The 20,818-nt window shown below is 44.2% G+C and overlaps 2 protein-coding genes and 1 pseudogene across 3 annotated transcripts in view; all 3 read left to right on the top strand.

Annotated features, from left to right (window-relative positions):
• The window catches only part of pgk1 (phosphoglycerate kinase 1), a 28,921-nt gene extending 13,801 nt beyond the window's left edge, over nucleotides 1-15,120 (top strand). The window contains exons 5-11 of the mRNA XM_079510402.1: nucleotides 897-1,000; nucleotides 1,558-1,677; nucleotides 3,925-4,039; nucleotides 5,213-5,392; nucleotides 7,030-7,207; nucleotides 12,087-12,185; nucleotides 13,571-15,120. Coding sequence (XP_079366528.1) covers nucleotides 897-1,000; nucleotides 1,558-1,677; nucleotides 3,925-4,039; nucleotides 5,213-5,392; nucleotides 7,030-7,207; nucleotides 12,087-12,185; nucleotides 13,571-13,611 — 837 coding nt within the window. The 3' untranslated portion in view covers nucleotides 13,612-15,120. The remainder of the gene's footprint in view (nucleotides 1-896; nucleotides 1,001-1,557; nucleotides 1,678-3,924; nucleotides 4,040-5,212; nucleotides 5,393-7,029; nucleotides 7,208-12,086; nucleotides 12,186-13,570) is intronic.
• Nucleotides 3,026-3,662, top strand: LOC306929259 (annotated as a pseudogene). The gene has a single exon. The product of its transcript is annotated as an uncharacterized misc_RNA (transcript).
• Nucleotides 15,121-17,001: 1,881 nt separating the features above from the next.
• The window catches only part of amot (angiomotin), a 71,170-nt gene continuing 67,353 nt past the window's right edge, over nucleotides 17,002-20,818 (top strand). Inside the window, 2 exon segments of the mRNA XM_079510401.1 lie at nucleotides 17,002-17,108; nucleotides 19,026-19,305. Coding sequence (XP_079366527.1) covers nucleotides 19,218-19,305 — 88 coding nt within the window. The 5' untranslated portion in view covers nucleotides 17,002-17,108; nucleotides 19,026-19,217.

The raw sequence follows: 20,818 nt of genomic DNA, 5'->3' as shown, positions 1-20,818 counted from the left end.
GTTAATGGCACGCCTGCATTGCTGCAAGAACGAGCCGAAGGAGAGTTCTGTAAGCAGCGCAGAAGTTATGTAATGACAGTAACGCACACCCTGGAGTTTAGTTACCCTTAAAACTAAGATAGTTGCTAAGAAAATCATATTTTTTTTTAATGACAGATGAAGCCGCTACGACCACAAATACCACAACAGTCTGCTGCGCTCTGAGAGAACAGAAATTAACTACCCTAGCCACCCAGTCTGCTGCGCTCTGGGAGAACAGAAACTAGCTAGCCTAGCCACCCAGTCTGCTGTGCTCTGAGAGAACAGAAACTAGCTAGCCTAGCCACCCAGTCTGCTGCGCTCTGGGAGAACAGAAACTAGCTAGCCTAGCCACCCAGTCTGCTGCGCTCTGGGAGAACAGAAACTAGCTAGCCTAGCCACCCAGTCTGCTGTGCTCTGAGAGAACAGAAACTAGCTAGCCTAGCCACCCAGTCTGCTGTGCTCTGGGAGAACAGAAACTAGCTAGCCTAGCCACCCAGTCCGCTGCGCTCTGGGAGAACAGAAACTAGCTAGCCTAGCCACCCAGTCTGCTGCGCTCTGGGAGAACAGAAACTAGCTAGCCTAGCCACCCAGTCCGCTGCGCTCTGGGAGAACAGAAACTAGCTAGCCTAGCCGCCCAGTCTGCTGTGCTCTGAGAGAACAGAAACTAGCTAGCCTAGCCGCCCAGTCTGCTGCGCTCTGAGAGAACAACGCGGCTGAATTCTTTGTTTTAATTAGCCGTTCCATGATGCTGGTTTGAAGGACAGCTAGAAAGCTGTTTCAACCAATCAGATTGCTTCCTCGAAACAACCTTTTGTTGTATAATTCTAAATACTGTCTGTCTGTCTGTCTGTCTGTCTGTCTCTCTCTCTCGTCAGACCAAGGCAACTCAGGAGCAGATAGACGCCTTCAGGGCGTCTCTCTCTAAGCTGGGAGACGTTTACGTCAACGATGCGTTCGGCACCGCCCACAGAGCACACAGGTACACACACACACACACTCACACTCACACTCACACTCACACTCACACTCTCACACACACACACACTCACAATTTAGGCATTTAGCAGACACTCTTAATCCAGAGCGACTTACATTAGGCAAGAACAAAAGTATGGGAATACATCACATATATAAAATGCATTTATCAAGAAACATGCGTAAGCTAAGAACGTAACTAGAACATATCTATAAATGACACTATACATATTAACTATACATATATACTATACTATGCTATACATATGTACTATGATGTGCTATGACTACATACAATGCAATTATTGTGCTGTCTACATGACATGCTATAAGTCTGTTTCAAATGCTATCTAAGTCTAAAAAGTGCTATCTAAGGGGGTAGGATAAGTGCGCACACACACACATCTCGACCTCCATGTAAGTTGTGTGAAGTCCACAAGATGGTCACATATTTAGGCAAGTCACCAACGTCACCATAACAGCAGCACCATGCTGAGTGAGAGAGTGGCTGAGATGTAGTGTATTGTCTAAAGTTAACAGTACTGCTCTCTCGCCTCTCAGTTCCATGGTAGGAGTGAACCTTCCCCAGAAGGCAGCAGGCTTCCTGATGAAGAAGGAGTTGGATTACTTCGCCATGGCCCTGGAGAAACCCGCCAGGCCCTTCCTGGCCATCCTGGGAGGGTAAGAACCTTAACCCAGGGGTTCCCAAACTTTTTTTTCGACCAGGTACCCCTTTTGGGGTAGACATTTTTCCAGGTACCCCCTCATCTGAAGCGGCCGCAGAAACCTTTCAAGTGTCCTGAGTCTTTTTGTTGTTTCTGCAGCATGCGTCCTGCTGTTACTGTTTGGGGTCACGACAGGTTGACTGATGTTGTAGTTTTAGTAATCATGTCAGCTATTGGCCCAAAGCAAACATGGGAGAAACACAATGAACAACACAAAGAATACGTTTATTGCGCAACTTGGCAGAAATGACCACGTAGATAAACATAATTTTAATGTTAAAAAATGTTAAAAAAAGGGGGGGAAAAAAGAAATTCTCGGAATTATTTCGCGTACCCCCTGGCTATGCGTTGCGTACCCCTAGGGGTCCATGGACCCCACTTTGGGAACCGCTGCCATAACCCATTTTGACCTGAGATCAGATTTAAAAAATGTCTTCTACATCCTGACAGTATTTTTCAAAAATAGCATACATCAAAAATAGCATACATCACAATAGATAGGCTACGTATTTAAAAAAGTCAAATTAAACAATGAAAACAAATGTCGGGAATGTCGTGATCCGCAGGGAAGCTGTTCTTTAGCAATTATGTCGTGAATAGCAGCCAAACTGTTTACATGTTAGTGTTGGTTTTTATTTGTTGAGAAAATTGTCAATATATTTTGTCATAGTTTTATTCATCAGTTTATTTCCTAACGTAGTTTCCAATGCTACCTCCAGCAACCTCAGGATTAATTACATTCTCTCCAAACAGACTGTATTAAATAACTTAACTGACGTGATTTTAAAAGGTTTTACCTTTTTATATTCACTGGTTGTCCTGAGCACGCACGCACGCACACACTCTCTTGGGTCAGGGTCCAGGTTCTGTTGTGCAACTGCCACAGCATTTTAACGTCTGGAAAGCAGCCAATCAAATCCTTCCACTGTCATGTGTCTGTCTGCACAGACACACAGTCATCATTAATGATTACAGACGTCATTGTTCAAATTGACATAAATAGAGTACATTTTAATATATGTTTTGTGACTGCATGGTTTAGTTGCACAGGCTAGGTTTCATGATCACAAAAGGTCTCTTTCATTTCTCTCATTTTCAAAAGTAGCCACCTCACCCCTGTCCATTTTAACAGGCTGTAATGGCTTAGGGTTGACGACAGAGTACAGCATCCTGCACCCACAACACCACAACCCCATCCTGCACCCACAACACCACAACCCCACCCTGCACCCACAACACCACGACCCCACCCTGCACCCACAACACCACGACCCCACCCTGCACCCACAACACCACGACCCCACCCTGCACCCACAACACCACAACCCCACCCTGCACCCACAACACCACGACCCCATCCTGCACCCACAACACCACAACCCCATCCTGCACCCACAACACCACAACCCCACCCTGCACCCACAACACCACAACCCCAACCTGCACCCACAACACCACAACCCCACCCTGCACCCACAACACCACAACCCCAACCTGCACCCACAACACCACAACCCCACCCTGCACCCACAACACCACAACCCCACCCTGCACCCACAACACCACGACCCCACCCTGCACCCACAACACCACAACCCCACCCTGCACCCACAACACCACGACCCCAACCTGCACCCACAACACCACAACCCCATCCTGCACCCACAACACCACAACCCCAACCTGCACCCACAACACCACGACCCCACCCTGCACCCACAACACCACAACCCCACCCTGCACCCACAACACCACGACCCCAACCTGCACCCACAACACCACAACCCCATCCTGCACCCACAACACCACAACCCCAACCCTGCACCCACAACACCACAACCCCACCCTGCACCCACAACACCACAACACCATCCTGCACCCACAACACCACAACCCCACCCTGCACCCACAACACCAGAGAGAGTTCAACAAACCATGTGAAACCAGCCAGCTCTGAGTCCAATTACAGTTTGAGTCAAGCCATAATATGACTGCTTAAATCAGCCATCCTGCATCCCTTAATTTAATCTCTCTCTCTCTCTCGCTCTCTCTCTCTCTCCCCCCCCCTCCCCCTCTCTCTCCCTGTGTCCTGGTGTCTCTCTCCCCCCCTCCCTCTCTCTCTCCTTGTCTCCTGGTGTCTCTCTCTCTCCCTGTCTCCTGGTGTCTCTCTCTCTCTCCCTGTGTCCTGGTGTCTCTCTCTCAGAGCCAAGGTGAAGGACAAGATCCAGTTGATCAACAACATGTTGGATCAGGTCAACGAGATGATCATTGGAGGAGGAATGGCTTTCACCTTCCTGAAGGTCCTCAACAACATGGAGGTATGGACACACACACACACACACACACACGCACACACTCTTACACGCTCTTCCTGTGCGTCAGGTCACTCTGTCCACACGCGCCCGACGCATGTGAACAACAGTGCAGTTCAGTTGGACGCTGGTGTACTTTGACCGGGCATCGACCAATAGGGAAGAAGCACCGTAACTCCACTCTTCAACGAGCCGTTCTCCAGGCCATTTATTCTGTCGTGTGTAGCCCAACGTTCCAACGTCAATGAAATGCACGACAAAACAACCCCGCAAGGCCACATGGGAAACTGAGGCATCTGAGCACCAGGGGTCACCAATGGGTCAATAGTACACCGTGGCAAAGACCCCGTCTTGTCTGTGGGAAATCTTTAGATTTTCTGTTTTTTTACACACCATTACAATGTTCTCATTTTGATCATAACACCCACTATACTGAATGTCAGTCTCCAGGTTTTATTCACAATAAGTATGACACATATTTACTACGACTCTCTACGGCACATTAGGAGTCCAACTAGTAGTGGTTCTCAAATGTTTTATTTGCAAAGAACCCTCCTTAACTCTGACGAAATGGAACCAAATGGTTCCATTTTTTTGTAAATGTGTAAAAGGTATAAAATGGAAGTGATTCAGCTTATTATTTGGCATTACTCAATCCAAATAAATGTTGACCGAGTGATAAGAGTGATAACAGGAGTATAATAATGTTATCACACAGACTTGGTGGAAATATGTCACGTTAGGAAAGCACTAAATAAAGTGACCTCCGGTTGACCTCCACGAACAAACGCTGGTTTTCCCACAATGCAGGCCAGGATAGGCTACTGAAAGGTTCACATCACATGTGAACCTTTCAGTGTTGTTTTCGTCGACTAAGACGAAAAAATGTTCGTCGACTGCCTTTTTTCACTGACAAAAACGAAATAGAAACGAAATGAAAACTAAGCTACGATGACTAAAACTAAGACTAAATATACTGACAATTTCGTCAACAAATACAAACTAGACTAAAATGTCAGGAAGGGACTAGTGGACAAGAGATCCAGTATAAGTCATTTTACACTTGGTTGCATGCTGAAAATAGCAGATCTACAAGCTCACAACGCGCCGAAGCGCGTTGCGTTGTGTTAAGAAGGTCTTAACGAGGTGTTGTTAACGAGGCTTTCTTCCGTTCCACAGATCGGAACCTCGCTGTACGACGACGAGGGGGCGAAGATCGTCAAGGACCTGATGGCGAAGGCCGAGAAGAACGGCGTGAAGATCAACCTGCCCGTGGACTTCATCACCGCCGACAAGTTCGACGAGAAGGCTACCATCGGCGCGGCCAAGGTGTCTGACGGGATCCCTGCCGGGTGGATGGTGAGTAGAGTAGGGTTGTTCGATCACGTCATTTTCAAATGATCGGAAATTGGATCGGGATCACAAAAAACAGGGACATCCCTACTCCCTAGTATCAATATTATATCCATATCATGATATCAGACTGGATATTGTCTGTGATTTTGGATATTGTACTATTGTGATATGACATGTGGCAAAGAGTGTTCTATAAAATATAAATATTGGATTGGGAAGAATCGGTGTCTGCAGATAGTCAACATCAAATGATCGGAATCAGATAAACGTGATCACTAATGGCGAGTTAACGTTGCTGCCTACCAGTGACATCATCAATGTGTAATCTATGCTAAAAAAAACCCCAGCCTTTCTCTTCCTGAAGAGAGAGGCCATTGGTCTCACATTAACAAAAACCTGCCTACCGATGATGTCACTGGTATGCAGGTGTCTGAACTGTCCAATGACACACAGAGTAGACAGAAATGCTATAATGAGCAATAAGGTCCTTTTCAAATGGGCAGCGATGCCGAGCGAGTCGCCGTGCCGAGCGCTGCGAAGGCCACCAGACCCGACTCGGCTCTGTCCGAGTTACGTCCCGATAGGCAGAGAATAGTAAATATTAGTAGCCCCTAGTTTCCAAAAATTAGTAGCTCCAATTCTCCAAAAGCCACATCTTGTACCTTTTTCTTAAATAGAATTAAATGATTGCACTGCTGGACATTCCATAGCTTTACTCCACTGACACAGTGGTGCGAGCACCAAGCTGTTTGAAATGTAGCTCCCTTCTTAGTTCATATCTCATCCCTCCCTTTCCATGAACAATTTCAGAATATTTCCTGGTAGTAGTTTATGCCTTGCCTTGTAGATGATTTGTGCTGTTTTAAACTGTACCATGTCCATAAACTTCAATGTGTTAGACCTTATCTGGAAACCAATGTCTAAACACAATTTACCACCTGTAAACTAATGTCTAAATGTATAACTTATATCTAAACATTACCATGGTCAACTAATGTCTTCTAAACAACCAACCTTTGTAAACGTAACTGTGTGTGACAGAAGCAGACCTGGTATATTGGTCTGGACACTATTATATCGGTCAATATTTGACTTTAATCACTATAATTGTGTCCTGATTTGTAACCACTTTGGTGGTCTGCTAGCACCACCTACTGGTTGGCAAGAGGTACTGCATGCATATCATAGTGCCCAGTCATTCTCAACGGGACGCACACGCAGAACCGACACGCCAACGGACCGACGTGTGGAAACAACGGTCGGCTAAAGGCTAAAACATGTCATTTAGATATTACGTAGACATAGTGTTCTATAGTGTACTTATAGTTTAATTGTGCAGATGTGTTCTTGCTTACTGTAAATCACTCTGGATTAAGAGCGTCTGATAAATGCCTACATTGTAAATAAAAAAGACGGCTACTAAGTAATTATAAGCGGGTTATGTTTGCGTGTTTGGAATTGTAACAGCTGAAATCAATAATATATCAGTATTTCCAATATTAACCTGCAGGGCCTCATTAAGGGAAGGTGGGGGCCCCATGTGGCCCCAGGTACCCATGTACGGTCTAACTAACTTATATATTATTGTGGTGTTCCACGGCCATGAGACTGGGTCTAACGTATGTTGTGGTGTTCCACAGGGCTTGGACTGTGGCCCAGAGAGTTGCAAGGCGTTTGCGGATGCCGTGTGCCGAGCCAAGCAGATCGTGTGGAACGGGCCCGTCGGCGTGTTTGAGTGGGAACCCTTCGCGCACGGAACCAAGAGCCTGATGGACAAGGTGGTGGAGGTCACCAAGACCGGATGTGTCACCATCATCGGTAAAAACAAAACCCTGACCCTTAATCCATTGAGACCTGGAACGCATCCATGTCACGTTAGCGTTTAACCACATTAACCATTAACCCATTTTGGGGCGGGAACCCCTTTTGGTGTTTTAAACATTGTTATAATTTAGCTATTGAAAAATAGCAGATCTACAAGCTCATAGCGCGCCACCGAGTGGCGCGCTATGAACTTGTAGGTCTGCTATTTTTGAAAAATCGTTAAAATGTGCCTCAAATCTTTCCGAAAATTGTCATGATTTAGAAAACTTTTATTTTATTTTGACGTCAGGCCTGAATGGGTTAACCCATTCAGGATGGCAAAACCCGTTTTGGTGTTTTAAGCATTGTTATACTTTAGCTGTTTAAAACGTTTTTTACTCAAATCTTTGCTCCTGGGGGGGGGGGGGGGGTCCCTGGAACAACATGTTTTCAGATGGGGGTCAGCAGCCAAATACAGATAATTCTGGGGGTCCTTGACATGAAAAGGGTTGAGCACCACTGAAACATAGGGTTTTTCAAAAAACTGTCATGATTTAGAAGCCTTTTTGTTTTTTTTAGAATCAGCCTCAGGTCTGAATGGGTTAATGACCCCTGTACCTTCACCCTAGAACCCCAAAAGGTAGATCACACACGCTGCGCAGGTAGACCACATGACATGCCCCCTAAAACATATATTATTTACATGTCGAATAAATAAACACAAAAAGGCAATCTGCCACTTGAATTAAGGCGACTTGATTGACATCAAACAGGGGGCATGTCAGCTCAAACCCCACAATGCGATACTTTGTTTTCAAGTATTGTATCACAAACATCAGTAGTATCAGTACTAGCATTACACAAGTTCTGTACAAGAAACCCCAGCTACCAATTCAAAGTTGTTGTTCCCATTCCAAGTGTCTTTCTATTCCAAAGGCCCCTCAGGTACATTGTTTAACCCATTTTGGGCGAGAACCCCTTTTGGTGTTCTTAGCATGATGTTATACTTTAGCTATTGGAAAATAGCAGATCTACAAGCTCATAGCGCGCCACCGAGTGGCGCGCTACGAGCTTGTAGGTCTGCTATTTTTGAAAAATCGTGAAAATGCGGCACAAATCTTTGAATATATATATATATATATATATATATATATATATATTATTTCAGAAGACTTTTTTTTATTTCGACGTCACGCCTAAATGCGTTAACTATTTTCAGCAATTTGATGATTTTCTTTTTTTTGGTGGGTAGATCTTGTTGAGCTTGTCGCTTTGAAAGTAGCTCTCTAACTCTAAAGCAGAGGTTCTCTTTTTGATAAACAGACATTCAAGTGTTCAGGAGAGGAGAAACTGATTTTTCTTTTTTCCCCCCATGCAAAATGAGTTAACATCACAGGCAGACTCTTCACATACTAGAGCATGTCTGAAATAAATAAATGTCTGAAATAATGTCTGAAATAATGTCTGAAATAAATAAATGTCAGAGCTGAAATGTAAATATGAAATAAATGCTTAAACATGTAGCTAGGTGTAATGTTGGAGACCACAGAAGACATGTACATATGAAATAAATGCTTAAACATGTAGCTAGGTGTAATGTTAGAGTCCACAGAAGACATGTACATATGAAATAAATGCTTAAACATGTAGCTAGGTTTAATGTTAGAGTCCACAGAAGACATGTAAATATGAAATAAATGCTTAAACATGTAGCTAGGAGTAATGTTAGAGTCCACAGAAGACATGTACATATGAAATAAATGCTTAAACATGTAGCTAGGTGTAATGTTAGAGTCCACAGAAGACATGTACATATGAAATAAATGCTTAAACATGTAGCTAGGTGTAATGTTAAGAGTCCACAGAAGACATGTAAATATGAAATACATGCTTAAACATGTAGCTAGGTGTAATGTTGGAGACCACAGAAGACATGCAAATATGAAATAAATGCTTAAACATGTATCTAGGTGTGATGTTAGAGACCACAGAAGACATGTAAATATGGAATAAATGCTTCAACATGTAGCTAGGTGTAATGTTAGAGTCCACAGAAGACATGTAAATATGGAATAAATGCTTAAACATGTAGCTAGGTGTAATGTTAGAGTCCACAGAAGTGAACCTTTTCAAGCCTGTTTTCTCAAACTGAACAACCAATATGTCAATTTGAAACTATGATTCCCTGCTTTCATATGACATGAAAAAAAAACGAAAATTAAAAGAAAATCAATGAATTCTGAAACGGCCACATTTGGCTCAGGGTTACACCCCTGTAAATACCCCTGTAGGGACCACCTGAAGTACTGTATTTATTGTATAGCTTTTCAACCCTTTTTGCATCGGGGCCCATTATTTATTCAGCATTTGAGCCACGGACCACCATGACGTTTAGCCTCTCAGACCCATTTGAGCCACGGATCCACCATCTGATGACATTTAGCCTCTCAGACCCATCTGAGCCACGGATCCACCATCTGATGACATTTAGCCTCTCAGACCCATCTGAGCCACGGACCACCATTTGATGACATTTAGCCTCTCAGACCCATCTGAGCCACGGACCACCATTTGATGACATTTAACCTCTCAGACCCATTTGAGCCACGGAACCACCGTCTGATGACATTTAACCTCTCAGACCCATCTGAGCCACGGACCACCATTTGATGACATTTAACCTCTCAGACCCATTTGAGCCACGGAACCACCGTCTGATGACATTTAACCTCTCAGACCCATTTGAGCCACGGAACCACCGTCTGATGACATTTAGCCTCTCAGACCCATTTGAGCCACGGAACCACCGTCTGATGACATTTAGCCTCAGACCCATTTGAGCCACGGAACCACCATCTGATGACATTTAGCCTCTCAGACCCATTTGAGCCACGGAACCACCATCTGATGACATTTAGCCTCTCAGACCCATTTGAGCCACGGAACCACCATCTGATGACATTTAGCCTCTCAGACCCATTTGAGCCACGGAACCACAATCTGATGACATTTAGCCTCTCAGACCCATTTGAGCCACGGACCACCATTTGATGACATTTAGCCTCTCAGACCCATTTGAGCCACGGACCACCATCTGATGACATTTAGCCTCTCAGACCCATTTGAGCCACGGACCACCATCTGATGACATTTAGCCTCTCAGACCCATTTGAGCCACGGACCACCATCTGATGACATTTAGCCTCTCAGACCCATTTGAGCCACGGACCACCATCTGATGACATTTAGCCTCTCAGACCCATTTGAGCCACGGACCACCATTTGATGGCATTTAGCCTCTCAGACCCATTTGAGCCACGGACCACCATCTGATGACATTTAACCTCTCAGACCCATTTGAGCCACGGACCACCATTTGATGACATTTAGCCTCTCAGACCCATCTGAGCCACGGACCACCATTTGATGACATTTAACCTGTCAGACCCATTTGAGCCACGGAACCACCGTCTGATGACATTTAGCCTCTCAGACCCATTTGAGCCACGGAACCACCATTTGATGACATTTAACCTCTCAGACCCATTTGAGCCACGGAACCACCGTCTGATGACATTTAGCCTCTCAGACCCATTTGAGCCACGGACCACCATCTGATGACATTTAACCTCTCAGACCCATTTGAGCTACGGAACCACCGTCTGATGACATTTAGCCTCTCAGACCCATTTGAGCCACGGACCACCATCTGATGAGATTTAACCTCTCAGACCCATTTGAGCTACGGAACCACCGTCTGATGACATTTAGCCTCTCAGACCCATTTGAGCCACGGAACCACCATCTGATGACATTTAGACTCTCAGACCCATTTGAGCCACGGACCACCATCTGATGACATTTAGCCTCTCAGACCCATCTGAGCCACGGAACCACCATCTGATGACATTTAGCCTCTCAGACCCAAAACTAAAGAATGTTTTCTTGTCGTTGGATAAGAGTTTGCCCACCATTCCATGCTGTATTGATGTTGGTACCATTAGGAGAGATAACAGACAAACGTTGATCAAAATAATATTCAATTCTCAATTCTCCTACATTCTCTAATTGTGTAGACTTCTTGTAAATTAAGAAAATGCAGATGTTTAACAATAATTTAACTCTTGAGAGCGTAAAATGAAACCAAATGGACCCATACCAGGCTAAATAGGACCCTAAGGGCTCTATTTTCGTCCATGCTAAACCCCTTATTCCTAAAATTTTGATTTTCTGTTTCACACCATTATAAAGTCCTTATTTTGACACACTTAGTGAATGAAGTCTCCAGGTTTTCTTCTGAATATGTATGACACATATTTACTACGACTCTATACGGTACAATAGGACTCGGAGTCCAACCATTTGAGTGGTTCTCAAATGTTTAATTTGCAAAGACCTGCCTTAACTCTGACAGTGTACAAATGGAACCAAATTGGCACTTCATCATGCCTGCGGACCCCCATTTGAAGAGATAATGCCAGGGACCCCCCCATAAGAGGAGATGTGTACGGCTCTAGCAGTGGTTCTCAACCCGTTTAATTTCAAGGACCCCCCCCAGTTTGACATGCATTAGTCTACGGACCCCCCATTTAATGCCATTTCTATCTCTGGGATCCCCAATTTATATTGTAAAATCAATGTTAATTTAACTCTTGTGCATTTGTACAATCTAAGTGTACAAATGGACTTTTGTACACTCTCAGAGTTACAGACCCATAAGGATCCATTTGGTTCCAAACTATCATTTAGCTGGTGACCCCCTGGAACTCCCTCAAGGACCCTTGGGGGTCCCCGGACCCCACTTTGGGAACCACTGTTCTATAGCTAACGAATCTAAATGATTGGGGTGAGTGTGTGCTTGCGTTCATGTGTGTGCACTACCTGTCTCCTCCAGGTGGGGGCGACACAGCCACATGCTGCGCTAAGTGGGACACGGAGGACAAGGTCAGCCACGTCAGCACAGGAGGCGGAGCTTCACTGGAACTGCTGGAGGGTGAGACGGCATGCTAATTAACCTCGTTAATTATTCATGAACCCATGATTACGTCGTTGGATAAACTCCATTCATATTAAACTTTATACACGTTCATTTGAGAGGGTCAATGCTGTATTTTGGGGGCGGCTGACGGTGGCTCAGGAGGTAGAGTGGGTTGTCCAATGATCCCTGGGTCGGCGGTTCGAATCCGGCTCTTCCTCCTGTCCACATGTGGAAGTGTCCTTGGGCAAGACACTGAACCCCATAGAGCGTCGCAGTCGAGCGTCGAGAGACCCGGAAAATAAATCCCCGTTCATTTTCCTCATAGACTTTTCAGAAAGTATTTATTTAAAGACGTTTTACGCCGCGGACAAAGCCAAATCATGACAATAAACACTATTTTGGGCCAAACAAAGAATTAGAAAGTAGAAAAAAACGGCAGGTTTTTGTTGTTTTTCTTCTTTGTAATTATTTGTTTGGTCCAAAATATTGTTTGTTGTCATGATTTGTCACGACTCGAGTTGGCTTCGTACGACGCTTAAAAGGTCTTTAAATAAATACTTTTTGAAATGTCTATGGGAAAAATGCATTGGATTCATTTCCTGGGCCTGGCGTCGTCATGAAAGGGGGTGGGACTGCGACGCTCTATACTATACCGACTCATTGGAGGCTATAGAGTCTATAGCCTCCAATGAGTCGGTCGGTGTGAGCTCGCCACCGTCGGTGTGTGGATGTGGGAAGTGAGGACGCTGGCGTCGACTGTTCGCCGCTTCACCTCCCAATGTATGGACCGTTGTAAAGCGCTTTGAGTAAGCACGTAGTGCATAGAAAAGTGCTATAAAAATGCAATTTATTTTTATATTAATGGCACTCTATGGAATGCGCGCATGTTTCCTTGTGCTGGGAGTGACGAAGAGACAGTTTCATATCGATAAAGTACATTAATGTGCAAGGCATGATTCATAATGGTGAAGACAGACACACACACAGACAGACCCTCTTCTAGACTGCTCGCCTCGTAGAAGCCAAACCGCAATGGTGTGTCAGCGTAGAGATGTGGCCGTGGTGGCTGATGGTCCTATAGACCCAACAACTCATTAAACTCACTTATCTTATAAAAAATCACCTCATATAAGAACTGTTGAAAAATAAACACATCATCCAGGCCGTTTCACTCATATGGATATGAAGAATCAACTGACTGAGAGAAAACGCTAATGTTACTGCTACTGAATTAGTTACATTTACACTAGAAACAGACTGTATCATATATGTGAGACACCTCCCTGACAATAACGCAGCTTGTTTATTTTTGGACCACAATGTTATATGCTTATATGAAACGCTTATATGTAAATGCTTATATGAAACGATTTTAAGATGCATTTTCTCTCTGTCCTCAGGTAAAGTCCTGCCTGGAGTCGACGCCCTGAGCAGCGCTTAAACACACACACACACCGCATACCCGCACTCGCGTGACACACACACACACACGTGCACACACAAGCGCACACAGACACAAGCACTCGCGCACACACTCTGGCTCACGCACACACACACACACACTACTCTGGGATCCTGGATGTTCATCCTGAGGTGTGAAATGAACGGGACCTTCTTCCTACAGCCACTACAAACCTACTCCCTTCTGTGCGTGTGTGTGTGTTTGTACTTGTTTTACTATACTTGTGAGGGCCAAATGTGACTCCACAAGTATGGTAATTTGACTGTGTGTGTGCGTGCTCCCTGTATACATGGCGTGACCGTGTGTTCATTACGTCATGTGTTTGTTGTATCACTGTTGTTCCTGCCTAGTCGTTGAATGTTTTCTACACATCCTGCTGTACTGTACGTCCTGCTGTACTCTACTGTACATACTGTACGCCATGTGAACGGAACCTTATCATAAAGTTGTGTTTTCTTACAGTGCAACAACGGGTTCTCATGGTTTTTTGTTCATTTCGACGCCCCTTACCGACTCCCCCTCACCTCTGAGAGTTGTGGAAATGGAACCAAATTGACCCAAACGGGTCCGTTTGGTTCCATTTATTCAACTCTCAAGAGTGACAGACCTGTAAGGGTCCATTTGGTTCCATGTGTTACACTCTCTCTGAGTTAACAGACCTGTAAGGGTCCATTTGGTTCCATGTGTTACACTCTCTGAGTTAACAGACCTGTAAGGGTCCATTTGGTTCCATGTGTTACACTCTCAGAGTTACAGACCTGTAAGGGTCCATTTGGTTCCATGTGTTACACTCTCTGAGTTAACAGACCTGTAAGGGTCCATTTGGTTCCATGTGTTACACTCTCTGAGTTAACAGACCTGTAAGGGTCCATTTGGTTCCATGTGTTACACTCTCTGAGTTAACAGACCTGTAAGGGTCCATTTGGTTCCATGTGTTACACTCTCTGAGTTAACAGACCTTTAAGGGTCCATTTGGTTCCATGTGTTACACTCTCTGAGTTAACAGACCTTTAAGGGTCCATTTGGTTCCCCACTTTGAGAACCTCTGCTGTAATACATTCTTAACCCATTTAGGCCTGACCTCGAAATTTAAAAAAAATCTTCTAAATCCTAAATATTCACGTATTTAAAAAAATAGCAGACCTACAAGCTCGTAGAGCTATGAGCTTGTAGATCTGCTATTTTTCAATAGCTAAATTATAACATGTTTAAAACACCAAAAGGGGTTCCCGCCCAAAATGGGTTAAAGATCCCTTTATCATAAAGTTGTGTTTCCTAGTCGTCCTGCTTCGGTCTGACTCACAGTGAAACTGTCGTGTTGAGATAGTTGTGAAGGTTTAGAACCATTAATAAATATAATAACATATAGTATCATTAATATATGTTAATATATTATGCTAATTTAGGCCTTGACGTTATGTTAACGGTTGAATTACGGAGCACTTTTCTTTGTTCACACAAAATAAAGCGTTTTCTGTTTAAAGGAGATATGAGCCGTCATGATTATTTTTTTGACTCCCTTTTGCTCCTCGAGTTGGTAGTTATGCTATTGAATTCCTCCACACGCACACACACACACACACACACACACACACGTTTGTTTTGTCACTGCTGTTCTGTTGTATCTAGGGCTGTCCCCATCCGATCAGATCGGAAATCAGGGCCGATCACGTCATTTTCAAATGATCGAAAACGGATCGGGAGCAAAAATAACGTGATCGGGACATGCCTAGTATCAATATGATATGCATATTGAACTGGATATTGTCTGTGACGTAAAATCGGGACATCCCTAGTTGTATCCTACTCGCTCACCTGCCGGTGCGGAGTCCCCACCGGGAGGACATCCCTAGTTGTATCCTACTGGCTCACCTGCCGGTGAGGAGTCCCCACCGGGAGGACATCCCTAGTTGTATCCTACTGGCTCACCTGCCGGTGAGGATCCCCCACCGGGAGGACATCCCTAGTTGTATCCTACTGGCTCACCTGCCAGTGAGGAGTCCCCACCGGGAGGACATCCCTAGTTGTATCCTACTGGCTCACCTGCCGGTGAGGAGCCCCCACCGGGAGGACATCCCTAGTTGTATCCTACTGGCTCACCTGCCAGTGAGGAGCCCCCACCGGGAGGACATCCCTAGTTGTATCCTACTGGCTCACCTGCCGGTGAGGAGTCCCCACCGGGAGGACATCCCTAGTTGTATCCTACTGGCTCACCTGCCAGTGAGGAGTCCCCACCGGGAGGACATCCCTAGTTGTATCCTACTGGCTCACCTGCCAGTGAGGAGTCCCCACCGGGAGGACATCCCTAGTTGTATCCTACTGGCTCACCTGCCAGTGAGCAGTCCCCACCGGGAGGACATCCCTAGTTGTATCCTACTGGCTCACCTGCCAGTGAGGAGTCCCCACCGGGAGGACATCCCTAGTTGTATCCTACTGGCTCACCTGCCGGTGAGGAGTCCCCACCGGGAGGACATCCCTAGTTGTATCCTACTGGCTCACCTGCCGGTGAGGAGTCCCCACCGGGAGGACATCCCTAGTTGTATCCTACTGGCTCACCTGCCAGTGAGGAGTCCCCACCGGGAGGACATCCCTAGTTGTATCCTACTGGCTCACCTGCCAGTGAGGAGCCCCCACCGGCACGAAGGAAGCTCACAGAAGGAAAGGTCAGTCATGTGACGAATCTGCCGTCTGGAACAATTTAGGCATTTAGCAGATGCTCTTAATCCAGAGCGATTTACATTAAGCAAGAACAAAAAAGCATGGGAATACATAAACATACATAAAAAGTAGTTATCATGAAACATGCGTAAGCTAAGAACGTAACAGTGGAGTATCTATGTAAACTATACATACTATACTATATTATATATAATACATGTGTACTATAAAGTGCTATGACTACATAAAATGCAATTCTAGTGCTGTCTAGTCTACATAACATGCTATAAGTAAGGTTGAACTTGAGTCACTTTGAGTTGGATATGAAATGATCTCTGGATGCATTCTGTAAACACTGGCATTTGAAAGCTGGCTTTATATTAGAATATTCTAGTCTCATTGTTATGAAGGTTGTGCTTTTAAGTTATATTTATAATGTATTGGTTTAAACTATAGTTTCAACTATTTTTTGGGTAGGAAAACAAATCTCCAGCAGGAATTAGAATTAGTTCCACTCTCTGTGTCCACTAGATGGCGCACAGGAGCCACAACAACACGATTCAGTGAGAAACATGGACGGTTTGTAGTCTCAACTGTGAACACCATGACCCACAATCCACTGGGACGCGTTTGTAGTCCAACGTGTCCACACAGTCCACTGTGAACACCATTACCCACAATCCACTGGGCTGTTGTAGGCAGCGTGCGCCACGTGGCTCCGCCCACACCTGCAGAGTGTGTGTGTGTGAAGATTCAAGAGCCGCTGCCTGCGTGACGGAACATGGCTTTATGTAAAGAGTTCTTATTATCACTCTGTGGTAAGTTGTCTACATTTGTAAAGGGAGTGTGTGTTAACAGAGTGTGTGTGTGCAGTTAGTGTCTGCGTGTGTCACAACGTGTGTGTGTGCGCTGTGTGTGTGCTGTGTGTGTGTGTTCGGAAACCACGTGGTTCATTTTAAACAACAGTATATAGTGCTTCCCGAAACAGCACAGAGGGAGGAGGGGGAAAAGAAAGTAGTCACTGTTTGTTTTACTTAAGTACAAGTATCAATACTGTACTGTAATGTAGGTGAAAACACTCTGTAAATAGTAACACTGTAAAAGTCGGGAATTCAAAATGTACTTGCAGTAAAAACGTGCAAAAGTATTGCCATTACAATCAAAATGTAGACCACTTAGAAATGAATGGGTCATTGCAGATTTAATGCAGAATGGACCATTTCTTTCACATGTTTTCAAATGTGTACTCCTTTGAAAGTAGCAGCTCTAGTAGTACTGGTAAATGTATTTATTTAATTTACACCACTGCATGGGTGGGGTGTATAAAGTTACTGTAATGACATTCACACTGGATTTAAAGTTACTGTGTAGACTACACATAGATTCATTCATTTATTCACTCATTCTTTAATTAATTCACTCACTCACTCATTCATTGATAAGTCTGTGGCTGGCAGGTAATTAGACATAATTAAAAAACTGAATTAAAGGCAGACTGAGGAGCAATACTTCTGTCATGTATGTCACTGGTTCCCAAAGTGGGGTCCGGGGACCCCCAGGGGTCCTTGAGGGAGTTCCAGGGGGGACCCAGCTAAATGATCATTTGGAACCAAATGGACCCTTATGGGTCTGTAACTCAGAGAGTGTACAAATGGACCATTTGTACACTCTCAGAGTAAAAAATAGCATTGATTTTACAATATAAATGGGGGTCCCAGAGATAGAAATGCCATTAAATGGGGGTCCGTAATGCATGTCAAACTGGGGGGTCCTTGAAATTAAACAGGTTGAGAATCACTGCTAGAGTCGTAAAAATCTTCTCTTATGGAGGGGTCCCTGGCATATCTTTTCAAATGGGGGTCCGCGGGGCTAATTTAGAGTCAATTTGGGGGTCCTTGACATGAAAAAGTTTGGGAACCACTGGTGTATGTAATGTGACGCAACATTATAAATCCATGATGCAGTCAGTCCGTAGTTCAACTTTCAGTGGCACTTTGTTTTGTTTCCTTATTTTGGAACGTTTATACAAGCTAAGTTGCACATAGTGTTATCTTAATGTTACACTATTGCTACATGGCGTAAAGTAAACATTCTTGTATGGATTTGTAGCATGTGTGTAAATCTTTTACACCAATCAAATGTTCAAACATGATGTCTAGTAGCCTGCAGTCATTTTGGGGCTTAACCCATTCTGGGCGGGAACCCCTTTTGCTGTCATGCTTTAGCTATTGAAAAATAGCAGATCTACAAGCTCATAGCGCGCCACCGAGTGGCGCGCTATGAGCTTGTAGATCTGCTATTTTGGAAAAAATCGAAGAACGACTGACATAGAAACTTTTCAGCTTTTTCAGAAAACTGTCAGGATGTAGAAGACATTTTTAGAATCTGATCTCAGGTCTTAAAGCAGAAGATGAAGGGTAACTGTATGATGTTCACATCATCATCTTTTTCTTTCTTTCTTGTACATGTGTTATCCTTCCTCCTATATTCAGTGTAGATTTCCGTCTTACACAAACATTAAATTCCCACGTCATATAATGTGGACGAGCAAATCGTCTATTTTTGTCTTACATTAAATTCCCATTGACATTGAATGGAGAATGTACGTCATTATGTAGACGAGCAAATCGGCTAACTGATCACATCATTCCAGTTGTTCACGAGATGATGTATGATGAATGATAAGAGCGCCCCTCACTTCACACAGGTGTGATTGTTGATGTTCCAACTTCCAGCCCACAGAACCAGACCAGTATGACTCCAGCTTAGAAGAACCAGTCAACAGAACCATACCAGTATGACTCCAGCTTAGAAGAACCAGTCCCAACAGGACCAGACCAGTATGACTCCAGCTTAGAAGAACCAGTCCCAACAGGACCAGACCAGTATGACTCCAGCTTAGAAGAACCAGTCCCAACAGGACCAGCATGGTGTCAGTGGACCAGTGGGGACCAGAGCAGGTGGCAGGATGGCTGTCTCACATCGGGATGCCAGCCTGTGCCAACACCTTCCTGGGTGAGGAATGCCCACACACACACACACACACACACACACACACACACACACACACACACACACACACACACACACACACACACACACACACACAAAAGGGAAGAGTACAACACTTTTTTGTTGTTGTTTTTCTTCTTTCTAATTATTTGTTCGGCCCAATTTTTTTTGTTTATTGTCATGATTTGTCACCATCCGAGTTGTCTTTGTCCGAGGCGTACAGGTCTTTAAATAAATACTTTATGAAATGTCTATGGGGGAAAATAATGGGAAAGTCTCTTCCGGGCGGCTCGTGGTCATGAAAGGGGCTGCGACGCTCTATAGTGATTATTTGTTTGCATTGTCTGATGTTTGATGGCTGGGGACTGCCGATGGAAATTAGCATGTTTTGCCAAATCTGGTATATTTACACTGCATTTTTAATATAATGTTAATCAATATACACTGTCCCGACTAAATAAACAAATAAAGTGAAAGTAAATTTAGAATACAAAGCGGGGCTTGCAACTCACTTTTTTTAATGGTGTGTTTATTTGCGACACGACAGCAGTTACGGCGTTTCAACCATGTCGGTCTATTCGTATACTTGGAAAAAGACGAAAGGGTCAAATTGTTGTTATCTGCTGCTTGTTATAAGCGTTAAACGTCCCTGCTTTGATGTCATGATTCTGTTCTTACAGCTTGGCACAGCGCCAAGACCCTGAGGACGTGCGTTACTATTTGATTAAGCTCACATTTTTAAACTGTCAAAGTGATTTTGGACCAAAAAAAAAGAAGAAAAATAAGTATCTCAGTTCTGCCACTAGGTGGTGCAGTCTGACTTGAAACGCGTCTTCATTGTCCCTTTAGCTTGTGTGCTTGAAGAGTCTTCGGCTCTTAGGTTCACGGGTGATTGGCCCATGAGTTTTACCATTTCCCTATTGGCCAGCTTTACCTGTTTCCACCTCTCATGACGGGGACGTTAGGGTTGGATTTTGAGAGGCCTGACTTGAAACATAAGCTTTAATAGAAGTACACACAAGCATGACAGACAGAGTTGAAGTCAGGGTGCAGGCTGGAGGGCTTAGGGCGGACATTGAATGGAATTGGGCCAAACACTGAATAAGCACTTCCCCCCATATTTCATGTTTCCTATTTCCCTACTTTTCGTGTGTGTGTCTGTGTGAGAGAGAGAGAGAGAGAGAGAGAGAGAGAATGCTTAAACATTGAAATACTGCTGTCAAATTTCAAAAGTATGAAGCCAACGTCTCCTCTATGGATGTATAACTATCTTTTTTTTATAGTTTCAAAAGATAGTATTACCCAAAGTGTTAATGTAACACAGCTCTGTTTACACCTTTATTTTATTGTTTTATCTTGATTGTTTTGTTCCGCTTTTGCTTTGGCAATGTAAACGTATGTTTTCTCATGCCAATAAAGCTCCTTTGAATTGAAGAGAGAGAGAGAGCGACTGTTGTTGTACTGTACTGAATTTCTGTCAGACAAATAGCCTATTATAATAGATCATAATTATTCT

The sequence above is a fragment of the Electrona antarctica genome, assembly GCF_951216825.1.
Source record: "Electrona antarctica genome assembly, chromosome: 9".
Lineage (NCBI taxonomy): Eukaryota > Metazoa > Chordata > Actinopteri > Myctophiformes > Myctophidae > Electrona > Electrona antarctica.
Note: the sequence above shows the minus strand (reverse complement) of the source record. Positions and strands in the feature narration are given on the sequence as shown.